The 16,296-nt window shown below is 40.4% G+C and overlaps 1 protein-coding gene across 6 annotated transcripts in view; it reads right to left on the bottom strand.

Annotated features, from left to right (window-relative positions):
• Positions 1–16,296, bottom strand: part of myo3a (myosin IIIA) — a 47,499-nt gene that overhangs the window by 7,063 nt on the left and 24,140 nt on the right. For 5 of the 6 annotated variants that reach the window (XM_020601140.1, XM_020601114.1, XM_020601145.1 and 2 more), the window contains 22 exons: positions 15,929–16,025; positions 14,771–14,887; positions 14,228–14,332; positions 13,959–14,042; positions 13,234–13,436; positions 12,142–12,240; positions 11,918–12,032; positions 10,750–10,876; positions 10,007–10,217; positions 9,223–9,370; positions 8,368–8,521; positions 7,135–7,223; positions 6,867–6,996; positions 6,231–6,313; positions 4,361–4,441; positions 4,040–4,245; positions 3,840–3,951; positions 3,083–3,245; positions 2,929–3,012; positions 2,721–2,844; positions 1,340–2,639; positions 1,099–1,243 (listed from right to left, as the gene is read on the bottom strand). In XM_020601140.1, coding sequence (XP_020456796.1) covers positions 1,099–1,243; positions 1,340–2,639; positions 2,721–2,844; positions 2,929–3,012; positions 3,083–3,245; positions 3,840–3,951; positions 4,040–4,245; positions 4,361–4,441; positions 6,231–6,313; positions 6,867–6,996; positions 7,135–7,223; positions 8,368–8,521; positions 9,223–9,370; positions 10,007–10,217; positions 10,750–10,876; positions 11,918–12,032; positions 12,142–12,240; positions 13,234–13,436; positions 13,959–14,042; positions 14,228–14,332; positions 14,771–14,887; positions 15,929–16,025 — 3,977 coding nt within the window. The remainder of the gene's footprint in view (positions 1–1,098; positions 1,244–1,339; positions 2,640–2,720; positions 2,845–2,928; positions 3,013–3,082; positions 3,246–3,839; positions 3,952–4,039; positions 4,246–4,360; positions 4,442–6,230; positions 6,314–6,866; positions 6,997–7,134; positions 7,224–8,367; positions 8,522–9,222; positions 9,371–10,006; positions 10,218–10,749; positions 10,877–11,917; positions 12,033–12,141; positions 12,241–13,233; positions 13,437–13,958; positions 14,043–14,227; positions 14,333–14,770; positions 14,888–15,928; positions 16,026–16,296) is intronic. The other variant, XM_020601155.1, reaches the window with a different exon arrangement.

Below are 16,296 nucleotides of genomic sequence, written 5' to 3'. Positions count from 1 at the left end.
CTCACTGGAAGATCTAGTGAATGGCAGAATAATCATAATGCCATCCAAGAAAAGGCAATCATTGATCTCATTATGTAATTATTACATTCTTCCTTGCACACCTGGACCTATGACGATGGTGACATTTCAGCTGCCAGCTCAATTTTGCAAAGATGTTGAACTTTCAATTTGTGCTCCCCCCTGCATGCCAACCCAAAAGCAATTACACTTATCATTTGTGCAAATCAAATTTTATTTCTGATGACACAAGGGTAGAGAAGCATTTCCTGTTTTGGCACTTGATTTTCCCAGGTTTCCTGATCTAATCAAATCACACGAGAGAGAAAAAAGAACGCTGTCCACTGATAATATCACACTCTTCTGTGAGGAGATGGTAAAAAAAACAACAACAAAAAAACAACCTATCCCTGTCTTTTGTCATGTCAAGAATGGAAATTGCTGGCAGACACACACATCTTTAACTCTGAGATAATAAATAAGGACAGACATGATCCTTTTCCAGGGCCAGCCCATGGCACAGGCAGCAGAGAGGGTTGCATTGCCAGGGGGTCAAAGCACTGGAGGTATTTTATTTTTACTGGAAAACACTGCCTGCTACCACGACGTGACACAAAACTAATGGATCGACCTGTCAATGCTAAGTTAACCTACCATATCTATCTATCCTCCATATGTACACAGTACACATAAGAGGATGCTACTGCTTCATCATGAGTAAAAAAATACATTTAATTATCAGGCGCAAGTTGGAAAACAGCATTGTGATTATTTTCGTTACTGATGTTTAGTGTAAACATAAAGAACTGCATGGATAGAATTGCATTTACTAGTCAGCCAGCTCATTTCCCTATATGTCGACTAATTACATTGGTTTGCCATGTGAAATTATTATATAATTTGGTGATGCGAGTGTAGTGTACTGAATGAATACAGGTACACCAACACACTCAGGGCTAGCCTCGTCCTTTCCTTTCCTTATTTGCCAGGAAAACAGAACCAAAAGTGCACATTAACCTCAGGTTAATCCATGACAACATTATGCATTATACTTATTGCTTTATAATCTGCTTTTCACAGAGCCAATCTTGCTTATCTTACATGAGTAGTGATTCTGGGGAATATAGCTGTTGATTGTTTTTCCTCTCACAAACATGCCATTGTTGTCTGGGTTTGATTGATGGGCCTGTATGATCTCATTCAACTTCTGCTGCAGGGCAACAAAGTCCTCAGAAGACTTTGTGATCTGTTGGAGAGATATAGAAACAATATACGGTATGAGTGGAAATATTGACAAGATAGAGAGGTGATTGGTTAAAAATAATACATTTAAGGATATTACCTCTGCGGAGAAGTTCTGTAGCTGCTCCGCTTCTTCCTGTGTCGTTTGTTGCTTGTTGGCCTTCAGGTTCTTCCTGTCCTTGTACCCTCTGAAGTTACTCTGGATCTTCACTGCAGCTTGTTCTTCTTCCAGTCGTTTTTCAGCATTCTCTTCTTTACGTTCTAACTCAACATCCATGACATCCAGGGCCTCATCCTCTGCTTCCTCTTTAGTTTCTTCTTCTGCATCATTAGACCCTTCCTTTGCTTTCTGTTGTGCTTCTCTTTCTGCCTTCACTTTCTTTCTGTCCCTCTGGCCTCTAAAGTTACTTTGAAGCACAGTCGCAGCTTTTTCCTCATCCAGTCCCTCTGGGTTTTCAGCAGGTACATCCTTTGCTGATTCTTCTGTCTGTGTCACCTGTTCTTCTTTTTCTTTTGGAGTTTCTGATGTGACATCTTCTTCTTTCTTCATTTTCTTGGGGAGCTTCCCTTCCTCCTCGAGTCGCTTGCGCTCCTTGTGGCCACGGAAGTTACTCTGTATCACCACAGCTGCTTTAGTCTCATCTACATCTTCTGACTTCCTATCACTTGTAGAAACTGGTTCTTCTGATTCTTGTTCTGTCTCTTTGCTGCTGATTTCTTCTGTTGGTTCTTGTCCTTCTGCCTCCCCTGTAGGACTGCTCATGGTGGGAACTTCTTCATCACCAGTTGGGCTTTCTCTGTTCTGTTTCTTAGCTGGGATCTTGCCTTCTTCCTGTAACCTCTTCCTCTCTTTGTGACCTCTGAAATTACTTTGGATAACAGTAGCTGCCTTGGTTTCCTCCTCTAGGTGGTCAGTCTCTTTCTGTGCAGCATTCTCCTCCTCCTCATTTCCAGCATCTGCCACCGGGGTGTCCTCAGTCATTGCTCCATCTGGTACTTCTCTATGTTCATCATCTTCTGGCACCTGTGTTTGATCACTGTCATCGTTCTCCTCTGCTATGCAAGTACTTTCTTCATCTTCATTCTTCCCTTGTTTATCACCTGTTGTTTGCTCTGTCTTTTCTCTTTCTTCTTCATTGCTGGTAGGCTCTTGTCCACCTTCCTCTTCACCCACCGTGTTTGGTGGTGACTCTAGTTCAGGCCCAGCCATTGTCTTCTTTCTCTCTTTAAACTTTTTTCTCTCTTTGTAGCCCCTGTAGTTGCTTTGGAGAACCACAGCAGCCTTAGTTTCCTCCTCTTCACTCTTCACTTCACTTTCTGAAGTTGAAGTGTTTTCTTTATCTGTGCTCTTCTCCTCTTCTTTCAGAGTCTGCTCTGCGTTCTCCTTCTTGTTGGCTTCCCTTGAAACAAAATAAATCTTTGTCAAAAGAACAATTTACCTTTATTTTGGAGCTATACTGTGTATATTGACTTTCTCGTACTGTTTTCTTTTGAAGCTTTTCCTTTCTTTGTGCCCTCTATAGTGGGCCTGGATCTTGGTTGCAGCTTTGTTCTTCTCATCTACCACCTCCTTGTATTTCTTTCTTACAAGATATCCCCTGCAAACTGAAGAAGAAGACAAGACATGATGCAATATTATACAAACTAAACGTCTGCTAGATAACCGATTCCACCGGAGTTTGTTCGTACCAGCTTGAAACTGGACGATGAAGACCTCAAGCTTTTTGTTTTTGTCTTCAGCTACTTGCTTCCGGACTTTATGACCTCTGTAAGCTGGAGATTAAAGCATGAATTAGAATGACTGCTCTGACTCTGGGACACTGAGAGTGTACAGGTAACCAACCTGACTGCAGCACCACAGCACTCTGTTCTCGCTCTCTTAATATCCGTTGGTACCGCTTAGCTCCCAGCCAGCCTCGAACGTAAGCCTGGAGCAGAATGAGCCGCTGTGTGGCCTGCTGTACCATCAGATTCAGATGTTCAACATGGTAGTACTTGAGGAAAACCTGAGAGACAGGACACATAAAAACCTCTATTCATCACCATATCAAAATCAATTTAACATTTATCCTCAACTTTGAAAAATCTGGATCAGGTACAGCAGGGTCAGCTGAGCAGTTTTGGATTCATTTCACATTTATTAATGTTGCAAGGGTAAAGTAATTTTTTTTTAAGTGCAACCACTGCTTATATCATCGGTGTGAATTAAGAAGTGGCAAAAAAAGGCAACTGAAAACAGCCTTATATACGTATATGCAAGGGCTGAAGCCCCTAGAAAGAGACACTGCCCACGAAGACATCACTCCCCTGCAAGCCCTCGAGCACTAGCCAAGCAGCTGCCTCCCAGTGTCTCTGCTGAGCAGCCCAGCTTTCGGTGTCTGTTGACACGTAGCCACAGATCCAACCAGCCACTAAGAAGAAATGCTGTCTCCACAAACAATATTCTGATCCCAATTTTGACTTTTTTTTTTTTTTTATATATCTCATGAGTCCCACATAATTATGTAAAGAAATAAAAAAAAATCATTGGACTCCAACTTTAAAACCATTTCAGTAAGAAGTTATGGGGCCTGACATTAAAATGACATCTGTCTGCCTACCTTAGTTTTCCCCATCACCCAGTTCTCCAGCCTGGCCTTCTCCAATATTGCAGCACATGTTTCAGGACTCACAGCTGGCTCCTCATGGGCATGAAAAGCCAAGATATAGTACCTGTAACAATCAGTATAATCACCTGGACACTAATACAAGGAGAGCACACATACACTGATGGTCATTTGATTATCATCTACCTACTGACCTCTGTATGAAGTTAGCAAACAGGATGCGGTGAGAGTAACCCTGCCGTCTGATCTTAGCAGTCTCCAGAACACCAGTGTACCGCAACTGAACCAGGACCTTCTCTCTGTCAAACTTGCTGGCTTGGCGATCATTGTTGGGTTTGATGCAGCGCACAAAGTGAGGCTGCCCTGCCACCATCTTGGACAGCAGGTCCATCAAAGAATACTAGAAGGAATGTAAAAAACAAAGTCAAACCCATTAGGTAGCAGGATTGGTCAAGGACAACTAAATAAATAGCCCCTGCACAGAGATATGATAATCTGGGAAAACATATTCTTACTCTGAAGTAGGAGGAAACTGTCTGTGTTCTCATATTTGTCGTTTCTCTTGGATGGTAAGATGCGTCTCCTTGTTCACCTGGCTGGACAAACAAACATTAAGCTAGTCAAAAACATGCTCTTCTGAACTAAAGTTAGTAAAATGAAGATGCTTTACTTTTTTAAAATCTTAAAGGATGGCACATTTCCATTACAATTTCTACAGCGTTCTGAGGTTTTCATCAAAGGATTTTATCTTCCTTTGAAAAATCACCATTTGCATTTCTACTGTGTTAAAGAGGCACATCAAGCAAGCATTTTTTCAGGCGTGAGCTTTAATTCCAAAAAAGGCTGCAAAAGAGACCCATAAAATGGATAAACAATAAAACAACTGCCAAATCATGAGTACAGTCCGCATAAACACAATTTGTCTGAACTTTTGTGTGTTAAAAATCAGACATACAATTGAGAAAACACATTGCTACATCAATATGAATATAATACAAAAGTATTCAACTGCATCCAGCAGTTAAGAGCTAATTCTCAGCACTGTTACACCTCTGGGAAACCCCGTTTATAGCTAGTCATCAACCTAATTCTGTTTGTAGCATTTCAAATGCTTGCTGAGGCTTCTTAAGAGGGAAACCTTTGATGAGCTTTTTGCCTAACACATGTAGATGAATGGAAATAGATTCATGATCTCATCAAACAGTTCATTTAAATGTAGCTGCTGTCACTTGCTTTTATATGAGCAAATTGCCTTGAGTCTTACATTTAGCAGGCACTGCAATCTTGTTCTGCCATCTAAACTAGTTCAGTAAAGTAAGTCACATGATTAAGCTGTAGAGAGAAGGCCTGAGTTGGCCACTGGCAGCTAAAAGGGACTCAGGCTGATTAATGACTAATTTGAATGCACCTTTAAAGTTTTAATGCATTTTAAAATAATTGTGAAAAACTAACTCACTGTTCCAGCCATGTTAACAGACAAATCCGCCACAGTGATGGATATGAACGAGAATCAACGCAACATAACCTCCTACATTTAGAGGTCATAGTGTTTTCTTGAGACTTGCTTGACTAACATCGGAAAAAGGCTCAACTTGACTTTTACTTTGGTGTTCATGACTTAGATTTGAGACAAATGACTCAAAAGTGCTTCACTAGAAAGCTAACTAAGTTTAAGCTGTTAGCCTCGGCTTTGAATCGATTATGCATTTTACTGAGAAGAGTTACTGATAGCTGACCCGGGGCCTTTCTCCATGGAGTTTGAATGGACATGTCCTCTCTGTGCCTGCGTGGGTTCTCTCCAGGTACTCCAGCGTCCTCCCACAAACCAAAGACATGCAGCTTAGGTTGACTGGCGACTCTAAATTGCTCGCAGGAGTGAGTGTGATTTGCACATATGTAACTTGGGTCTTGCTTGAGACGTGATGGTTAAGATTTAAGACATGTAATTTGCACATGCGTGACTTACTCCCACCTCCGGTATACAGCAAAATATTTTGCTCAGCATTAACTGTACATGACTATATGACATCTACTCAGGATTTAATGACCCATACACTCAAACACAAACTACAAGGAAATATGTTGATTACCTCACTGAATGAAAAAGAGCTGTACATGTATAAGGTTAGCACTCCCATCTTTCATGGCAGAAATGCAGAGACAGGGGGAGGTGAAGAAAAAAGAAGAGAAGGTAAAAATAAGAAACTGTAATTGTAGTAAGTTAAAACAGTGGGAAGGTAAGAAGAAAGTGCAGAGACGAGAGGCTGAATGTTAATTCAAGAGCAGCTCCTGACTATGGTGAAGAGAGTGAAAAACAAATAAATTGAACAACATTTCAGGGGAACTTCTTGATGGAGGAGATAATGCAGACAGTCCTGTAAGTACCTTGGCGAGGGTGACGGTGCGTGTCGGGGTCTGTGGGCTGTGCTCTGTGTTTATGCCTTTACCCTTGGTGTGGGCAAGGTTGCCTGTGAAATAAACAAAGTGAAGATGAGAGTCAGTTGGAAAACTGCCCTCAACCAGGGCAGAGTTCGTCACATGTAGGAATCATCTAGAGAAATAGGGCTGTATGCATATTTTTAGGTTATTAGAAATAACTGAGGTTATTTTAAGCTGAAGTCTGTGTAAAATTCTTGACTCCGGAAACCAAACATCATTATTTGAAAGAGAGGAGCTTTATATTTTTAGGTCACTGAAAACAAGTTCACGCTGACAGAAAACTTTAGGACTATTCTGACAGACTGATTATGTGGTTATTGGCACTGTGACTCAATGCAGACTGCTCTGTCAACAAAGGATGTTCTCTCTGCCAAGACCAGCTTATTACAACAAATATCTGGCAGAGGAGAGGTGAAAGCCAGTCTATGAAGTGTAACAATAGCCTGTTGCTTTACTTTAGGTATGTAATCAGTGCTGCTTATATGCTGTTCAGTTAAAAGGTTAAAGCAAACAAACATCTCTCTTATTGCACTTCTTGTCTTCCCGTTTCTTTATGTTGTTAAGAGCATGCCTCCTCTTTACCTGTTTTGGTGAGGGGATGGGTGACTAGTTTGCAAATAAGCTCATTCTCTGATGACCTCAGCAGCAGGACAATGTCAGCTGGAAGTGTGTCTCTGTTCTTGGCTAAGAAGCCTGCAGCATTGTAAATGACCTTAGGGTTTGGTACAGAGGAAAGATACTCATGTGAAAGCCAACACATGGAGTGGATTCAGTCTGAAATAAAACCTTTGGAACTCAAATTTTTACAATCAATGATCAGTTAGTAGAACTGCCTGGAGCCAGTAATTACCTTTCCAGCGTAGTGGTGAATACCAAAGCCAAGGTCAACCCTCTTTGGTCTCCAGAAGCTTTTCGACTTGAGATTATCTTCAAATTTCTCTGAAATACCAAATTGCACTTCAGTTAATTATCTTCACAGCCACTCAAGGCTATCAAGGCAGCAGGACAGCTCTTAAGGATATTATACCTGCCCTGACAGAAAATTACCTTACATAAAAAATCAAACAATTCTGAATGTTGGTTTTGATACTCATTACCTCTGTTCTGTGAACATGAATAATATTGTCCATCTCTTTTTGCTAGACATAAGGGATTATACTTGGGTGTTTACTTTAAATGGTAAATCACTTTCTGGTTCTAGCCTATTTTATTTTCTTCATACTGAGTGAGTCCAAATGAATGAGCACAAAAAGTTTGCTTCTATTTTGCTGTCCATCTTAGAAAACTGGGTTAATAAAAAAACAAACAAAAAAACAAACAAAAAAAACAAACAACCTACAAACAAACATAAAAAAAAACTGTATTTCTCTAGTGGTTTTCAAAACATGGTTATAAACTGCTTCACAAAAACAAAAGACTTCAAATAATAATAAAAACAGAAGTCTGTATATATAAAACAAGCAAATGTGTACATACACAAAGCACGTACCCAAACATACTTACAAATAGCCTACAATCACAAACATGCATAAGATTCAGAGTTAGGCTTTAGGATCGGATTTAAAAGAGGAGACAGAATAAGCAGACCTGGGGTTCACATGGCAAATGAACAATCGCTTTTGTAGCAAGGTGTGAGACGTGCATAGAAAACACTTTCAGTATGGATTAGAGGAGAAAGAATTTTGGAACATCCAACATAATATGTCAGCAAGGCAGGCCAAAACCCCTGAGGTATCCCCGTTCTTGAGTGGGACATATATCTGGTTATCAGCACAACCGTGGAAATTTATGTTGTGCATACCTATGATGTGACCTAAGAGAAGCATATAAATTGAGAATAAAAAGGGTCCAAGACTTGACCCCTGTGGGATGCCATATAAGAGGGGAGCTATGAATTCTATATGAATGAATCGGGGTGAATTCTCCCATGAGAAATATGCAGAAAACCCTGAAGCTGTTACTGAGGGTGTTGGAGGAGAACAAGTTTGCATATTTAGTCAAAGACTCCTGGGAAGATAAAGGCTGTATACAGTAAATCTATAATAATACAGGTTTCCTCCAATAGTAGGCTAAAAGGACTGACCTACAAGGGTCTGGTCGGTGCCCTGTGGGAAACGACTCTCCTCATCCAGAAGTGAGAGCATTCCCATGGGCTTCTGTAGGAATAAGTCCAGGAGTGGCCGGTTGTCCTCATACTCAATCATCCGAGCATCCACCTCTTCATTCAGGTACTCATCCTGTACACAAATGGATGATGAATTTAACACTGAAATTACAATGTTATTTCATAGTTTGTGTTTTCAGTTTTAATCTATGACATATACAATTACAGAATGAAAAAACTGAACCACTTAATGAAAAGGTGTGTTCAAAATGAATTAGTGACAAAATGCTGCAGTTATGTTGCTTCAAATATTCCTTTTTCTACTATAGACGTGACAAGCTAGTGATACTTATTAATGTCATAGCACAGTATATTTTCCTTATGCTCTGCATATATGGTGGGAGCCTAGGAAAAATGCATTTCTGGGATTGGTGCCAACAATGCCCAAGAGTGAGTTTAAGTTTAATGGTAAATGTCTCCAACTCCTAATTGACCCTCATTTAGGCTGATTTATAGCTCTTTTTCATGGGTGAGACCAAATCATTTAACATTTGCAAACCATTTTCTGTCCCCGCCCCAAAGGCATAACACACCCAGGAGACTGCATAAAGGGAACCTCATTCTCCCATAAATAAAGACAGCAGCATATTTCACCCACACCGTTTCTCTTAAAGCACAGAGTGACAAATGATGACATGTTATCACCATTTAGATGGAAATGAGGTAACACCAAGATGAAAAAATTCATACAAGATGAGATTCAAGCCCTCAGAAATTGGTATTTGATTTCAGAGATAGGTTATAGGGTGTGTGCTGGTCTGGACTGGACTTTACCTGTTCCCAGGCAAAAATGTGCTGGTTGAAGTAAAACTGGATCTGCTCATTAGCAATGTTGATGCAGAGCTGCTCAAAAGAGTTTTTCTTGAAGTTCTCAAAACCAAAGATGTCTAAGATGCCAATGTTCAGGCCCTTGCCTTCATCTCTGGAGGGGACAAGAAGAAAACAACATCTTTTATTTAATTCTCCTTTTAAAAGTGTGGTTTTTACTGCATTTAACCTTTGTCCACAGCAGCTATGCAATATCCCAGACACTCCAAATGTATGGGTGGATAATCAGTCACTAAAGAGCTCCGACATTTAAACTTATAATTCCCTCAACATAATAAAACTTTTTTGGTGTCTGGTCCCTGAAAACGACGATGTATTTATGGCCTCCTGTCACAGGTTGCATAGTAGTTTTTAACCTCTCAGGTTGATTATTTGAAAAATATTTAGATACCTGAGGAGGTAAACTTAATAATTAACAAGAACAAAATTAAAAGCTGCTTTCTTAACCAGTTAATTATCCTTCAAACCCCTCCGATTTGTCTTACAAACTCGAGAGGGAATCTTTGCCTTCATTATACTGTATGGGGTATATACTGATGTGTATCAGCACAAACACATTCGTTTTCCATCTTTTTTTAATTCTTGGGCAGACTGCACAGCTTTCAAGAGCTGATAATAATATTGTCCATATTTTTTCATAAAAAATAAAAAAAAACCCAGAAACTTTGTGAGATGACCTCATTCTGCATTCGTTACAGCCAAACACACGACACCACACTCCTGATCTCACCCTAGGTGGCTGTCAGGCCGCAGCAGCGTGTTGATACGGTTGACAATCCAGCTGAAGAGGCGGCCATAAAGAGCCTTGCCCATGGCGTCCCTCACCTCCACTGCCTTTTCCACCGTGTTGGGCCTGATGATCGTCTCTCCTCGGGCCACAACACAGTGGGAGGTCAGGGCTTCCTGGAGTTCATTTGAGCGAATATTCAGCAGTGATGCCACTGAAGGGACATGAGATAAGGGATCGGAGGAGAGTTAGCATTTCTAAAGTGGAATGAGAGCAGAGTCATACATGAAGGATGTGCAACCATCTGAATGAGAACCAGGCTCAGAAATGAGATGATGTGGGTTCACAGGAAAATAAGTGAACCAACTACAGAGATGCTCCTTTGCTCATCCATTACGTCAATTTAATAAACCTCATTCAGACATCTTTGTAAATTACTAGTCAGAACAGATGTTCAAATTTAGTATGTGCCTGACGAAATCTGTGTGCGGTAAAATCTAATCATTGCCAATGGATGTCTAGTTTCTGTAATTCTGCAACAGCCTGTCTGATTGACACTTTATTTCAGAACAATGGTTTCCTATATTTAGCTCCACTCCACCTGGAGCTCTCTCTAGAGTTAATGGAGCAGAGCAGAAGAAGGAGAGGGAGGAGTGGGGACGTAGCAGAGGAAAGTAAGAGTCATGGTTGGTTTGACATCATCATATATGAAGTGTAGCCATGCCCCTCTCTCTCTCTCATCTTACCGTTCTCTAGGACTGATATGTTGGAAATGTGGCTCTTGTCTGTTTGGTGCTCTGAAGCAACCGGAGAGAACTCAATGTCACCAGAGTTGAGGATGGCTGCAAGAGTGCTGTAAACACTGCCCAGCTCCTGCAGAAATCAAAGACAGGGACATTCTGTAGAGGACTGACAGCAAACACTGTACAATCAGGCACATCTTATGGTCTTATTCACTGATATAGCTGTATAGGATTTTTATCCTTACTGACTTCTGAGTACAAACACTGGGTGTCTGGCAAGGTCTGTTTCCTGGCATAAGATGAAGCTAATATTTACAGCTATGTGAGGTAGAATATGAAGTCTGATGCAATGGGAAGCTGCTGAATAAGAGCTTTCACCCACATGTTCATAAATGCTCATTATCAGGGATACAGTACTTTATAATTAATTATTAGTGTCTCACATTTGTCATTTGTAATCTCAAATGACTGTCTATAAATGCTACTGGTGTAAAGCACTTTTTAAAAATTTTACTTAAAGCACTGTAACATCAATTGGCCAACCAAATATAATTTCGTATATACAGTAAGATATGTTTCATTACCAGCCACAAGACACTAGAGCTGGTTAGCTATCACGAGTAGCGTTAGCCTCTACAGCTAAATGGACAAACCTACATAACAAAAATAAAGGCTAAAACCATCACAACGTTAATGCTCAGCACCAAAGATTTGAACAATTTAAGTAAATTAAAGCCTCCGTTTACCTGTTTGCACATGCAAACACTCCTCTTTTCACGTGGCAGTTCATGTGTCAGAACAGATAAAACTGCTTCATGCATGATAAGACATACAGTAGAAGAGGCGATGGTTCCTTTAGGACTGCCAAGTAATTACAAGAGAAGTGCTATTGACGTGCAGATCCCAGAGGCAATCGGTTCTCTGGGCCTCATCAGCCTTCACAATGAACACAGCTGACTGCATACATGTGCCTGCAGCTTTCATCACAAGCCATAAAGTAGACCTGAGCAACTGTTTGGACACTCCTTTTGAAGTGCATCACTGACCCTTGCTTACATGTTGTCTTTTAATTACACACCGACTTTCATACACTAAAGATGTACTTCAGGAATATGATAACATGTCTGGTCACTTTCAGCTTTTGCCCAGTAATAAAAGCAGCAGTCTGTACCTCCAGGGTGAATCCGATGACTTTGAAACACTGCTCCACTGTGTCAAACTGCTCCTTGTAGAAGCTGTTGCTCACTATGTCAGGCCCCAATTTAATATGCTCGTTAAACAGATACCTGCAGTACAAAAAGCAAAAAACAAAGGTCAGGATTAGGGTCTTGGTGTTTACAGTGTGACTGGGAAATAACAGTGCTTAAGAGGAGAGCCAATGACTTCCAAACATACTTAGGGGTTTTGCTGTCAGAGAGCTTGTAGTGGGCTAGTTTCTTCCTGTCTGCCAGGCCTGCATAGATGTAGTAGAAGATGTGGAAATTCCTCTCCCCTCTTCAGAAACACAGAAGAACATAGCTCAGAAATTCAGGTTTTAAAAGCATAGGACGTGTGATCTTGTTAGCATGTCACTCATTTGATAATTCTCACTCCTGCAGTCTTAAACAAGCAAGCAAGCAAAAAAATACTAAAAGCTAAGCAGCACACATACAGTATCTCTAAAAAGGCTGCATAGGATTCCTCAAAACTCTTGACTGTAGTAAATGGCTGAGAAAAATACAATATAATACAACAAATAATACTGCTAAATAATTATGCTAGCTAGCTCACATTACTACCTATAGCTTGTAAAATGCTTAAGTATAAACTTAAGAGTTTATACAAAAACATCAACATTTGGCTTGGCTGGAATTACAGTTGCAATTATAAACAACTGACCTAACCTTTCACCAAACTCCAGTGTTAAGTCTTTTATATACTGTACACAAATCCAACAACATAACATCCCCAGCAAAGGTAATGAAGTATGAACGAACTATGGGCTCCCCTTGTTTGCCATCACCCAATAACAAGCTACAGTAAAGTGTTGTCGTACACAGTGCTCGCAGCCAAATCAAATCTCTTATGTGGGTGTCTGTTTTCTAATGAAAAACTTGAGTCTGCCTTTGAAGTTCCATCAAGGACCCTTGCAAGACCACAATCTTTGATCAAACAGAAAATAAGCTGTCCCCTCCACTTGACCCGGTCCACTCCCCAGACACATGATAAGAAGAAAAGATGGACTGACTGAAGTGAAGGCTGAAGGCAAATGTCACAACTTTTAGAAGGAAGAGTAGAGGTGAAAGGGAGAGAGACAGAGCCCATTACACACTGATCCCTGGCAAACAGGCTCAAATAGCCTTCTTAGCAATGCTCTTTCAGAAATCAAGAGCCATGATTTAAACATGTATGGATGTCACTGTGAAATGAAGGCTACAGCATCAGTAAAAACCTTGAGGATAGTTACATTAGACAGAAAACAACAGCGTAAGAAGAAGTGATATTTACACCGCCTGATGTACGACTCTGGATTTCTCCAGCAGGTACTCTGATATCTGTGCGCCGACCACTGTGCCCCCGCTGGTGAACTTCATTTCCAGGTACTTGCCAAATCGACTGGAGTTGTCATTGATCACGGTGCAGGCATTTCCAAATGCTTCCACCAGACTGTTGACCAGCAGAATCTTCTCCTGCAGTGTCCGATTATTGGCCTGAATCAAACATTACTCCAAATAAATTGGTGGGAAATCAATATAGTGAAAGTTTTCAAGAAATGATGCATGAATTTCTGTCATGTGCCTTTCTAGTCATGTTATTCCCATCAAAGATGACCGTCGCTGTTTATTTTATTCCTCCACTTATAACAAATACAAAAAACTGAATTCAAATGAAACTTTCTATTCATTGAAGTTGCAAATAATGACTGACAGCAGCTGAAGCCTCAAATAAACAGACCCCAGGATGTTTAAAATGCCTTGACAGTACATTTCTGAATGGCCACAACTGGCTGGAGGTGCACGAGTCCCTGGGCAGGACATTGCACAGGTTACCCTTTTATTTGCAACAATATTTCACTTAATCTTGTTTAAATTTGCTCTGGGTTGGTACGTGATTTTAAAATGTTTTCTAAATTTTCAGTGCCATTACATGTTCTTCCTGAGGACTTTGTGAAAAGTAAAGAGAATCCAAAACAAGATTAAACAAAGGGAATGATGGGGACCATTGTGACTCACCTTCCCAAGAACTGTGAGCTGCTGCACCAACAGGTGAGCGCTCTCCGTTTTCCCTGCTCCACTTTCCCCACTGATCACAACACACTGCACACAGGAAACCACACGAGATCACTATAAAACTTTAATAATGATGACAAAATTACACTATAAGGACATTTGGCTCCATCAGTGCAGACAGCTGGTTAACTCCAAACCTAAAATGGATTCATCTTATTCCAACAGTAACAATAAGTGGATATTTGAGAGTAATGCTGTGAGCACAAAATAACCTGGTCTGCGTTGTAAGACACCATGGACTGGTAGGCGACATCAGCCACAGCAAAGATGTGTGGTGGGTTAGTGGTGCGCTTAGCTCCTATGTACATCTTGGTATACTATAAAAAAAATAATTTATTGAAAACATGCACATGAATGCAAAAGAGACCATTAAGTGTGTAAAAAAAAAAAAAAGAAAAGGAAAATTTATGTAATTACTGATGAATTACTAATGATTTTCTACTTTGCACTTCACTTCAAGACAACGTTTCACTCTGCCAAATACATTTGTTTTCTGGGAAGAGAGGAATAAAAAATAGCTACAAACTGGAGGCAAAGAAAAACATGATTGTGAGGAAAACAGTCAGTGATGTGTGGCAGAGAAACAGGGGCAGTATGTGTGAACATGTGTGTGGAAGTCAGGTTAAATGGGCAGCAGACTCAGGAACTGCAGAGGCGCTAATGAGATATGCTGGATTACAATCAGTGCTGTACTGAACAAATGCACAAGCTCACATGCATAAAGAATCACAAACATACATACAATATTCACAGACCTCAGGAGTGTATATGTCCATTTTATGGAAAGGATTGACTGCGATGAGGATGTCTCCCACATATGTGTATATCTGATCTCTTCCATAGCGACTTTGAAGCTGCTCTGTGACTGTGTTCTGAAAAAAAGCAACAAGCTTGATTCAGTTGCCACATACATCACGTTTCCAGCCACTCTAGTCCTATACAAATTATTAGCCAAGTCACTGCATAACTGCAAATAATCAGTATTACAACCAAGCAGTACTTTGTCTGCCAGTGTATTATCTGCATGGTGAGTCACTCTCCTGTCTTCACACTGTAGAGACAGGTACATCAACAACAGCAGGGCTGCACCGCCTGCCTCATACCAGCAGATCCATCCTGAAGGATGTCTGGAAATATCCACTGGTTGCATCATTCACTTTGTTAATGCAGCACTAAGACTTGACAAATTGTTCTAAATGTTACTTGTGAATCTTATACTGTGGCTGCTCAACAGTCCAAGATACGACCAGAGAAAAGAAATGCTGTATGTCCTATTTAGCAGTGAGATAAAAACAAATCATAATATAATACTGAATTAAAGGAATGATCCCATGACTAAAAAAGGCTAATTTACTGTACATCATAAATGATCTTGGTAAAATATCATTTGGCCAATCCAGTAGCTAGTTTGTACAGGATAACAAGGATCTTTTTCCAATGTAGTAATTGTAATTTTAAGGTCCATTTAGTAGCTTGTGATTGCATCACGTCATCTTCCTCAGTAGACAAACTTTGACCAGTTTTCAGTTCAGGTTTTCATTTTCTGAGCTGCTGTTTACCTGAACATTGTGACTGGAGGTTTTCTGAGGTAGGAATTAATCTGAACATTGAATCTGATGAGAAAAATCATGTACAATTGAAAGAAAACCTATAATAGACCCTGCAGTGGGATTATTTTGACAGCTGCTATTTCCAAGACTGAGAGTGACTCTTTAATAACACAATATCTAAGAAAGCCAAGGTTCTTCAACAGAGAGTTAAATCATGTCCTTGTCATAAAATGTATTGAGAAATGCACTATATCTGCCAACTGACTGCAAATTGTTTACACAGTTTTTGCTGTATTGTGTCTGCTGTGAAAATAGCTCTCACATCACATGCCTGACTGGTTCAGACTGCTGACTTCGCCTCACCTCATCTAGAACTTCCAGAGTGGCGAGGTCATCCACCTCATCTGGGACAGACTGCGACATCATGCGGCTTCCTTTTTTAGTGTGGATGCGTTCATGCCTGGAATTCATAATCAATTTATGTAATGTACTGTATATACTGTATATGACAAATCAGTAACCTAAATTCATTATGAGAATATACTCTAGTACTGCACAGTCCAAAGACATGCAGCTCTTTACTCCAAACAAGCCCTAATAGACATCCATCCATCCATCCATTTTCTTCCGCTTATCTGGGGCCGGGTCGCGGGGGCAGCAGTCTAAGCAAAGATGCCCAGACCTCCCTCTCTCCAGACACTTCCTCCAGCTCCTCCGGGGGAATGTAGAGC

Source organism: Monopterus albus, unplaced genomic scaffold, assembly GCF_001952655.1.
Source record: "Monopterus albus unplaced genomic scaffold, M_albus_1.0 scaffold3.1, whole genome shotgun sequence".
NCBI lineage: Eukaryota > Metazoa > Chordata > Actinopteri > Synbranchiformes > Synbranchidae > Monopterus > Monopterus albus.
This window is presented reverse-complemented; position numbering and strand designations above follow the sequence as displayed.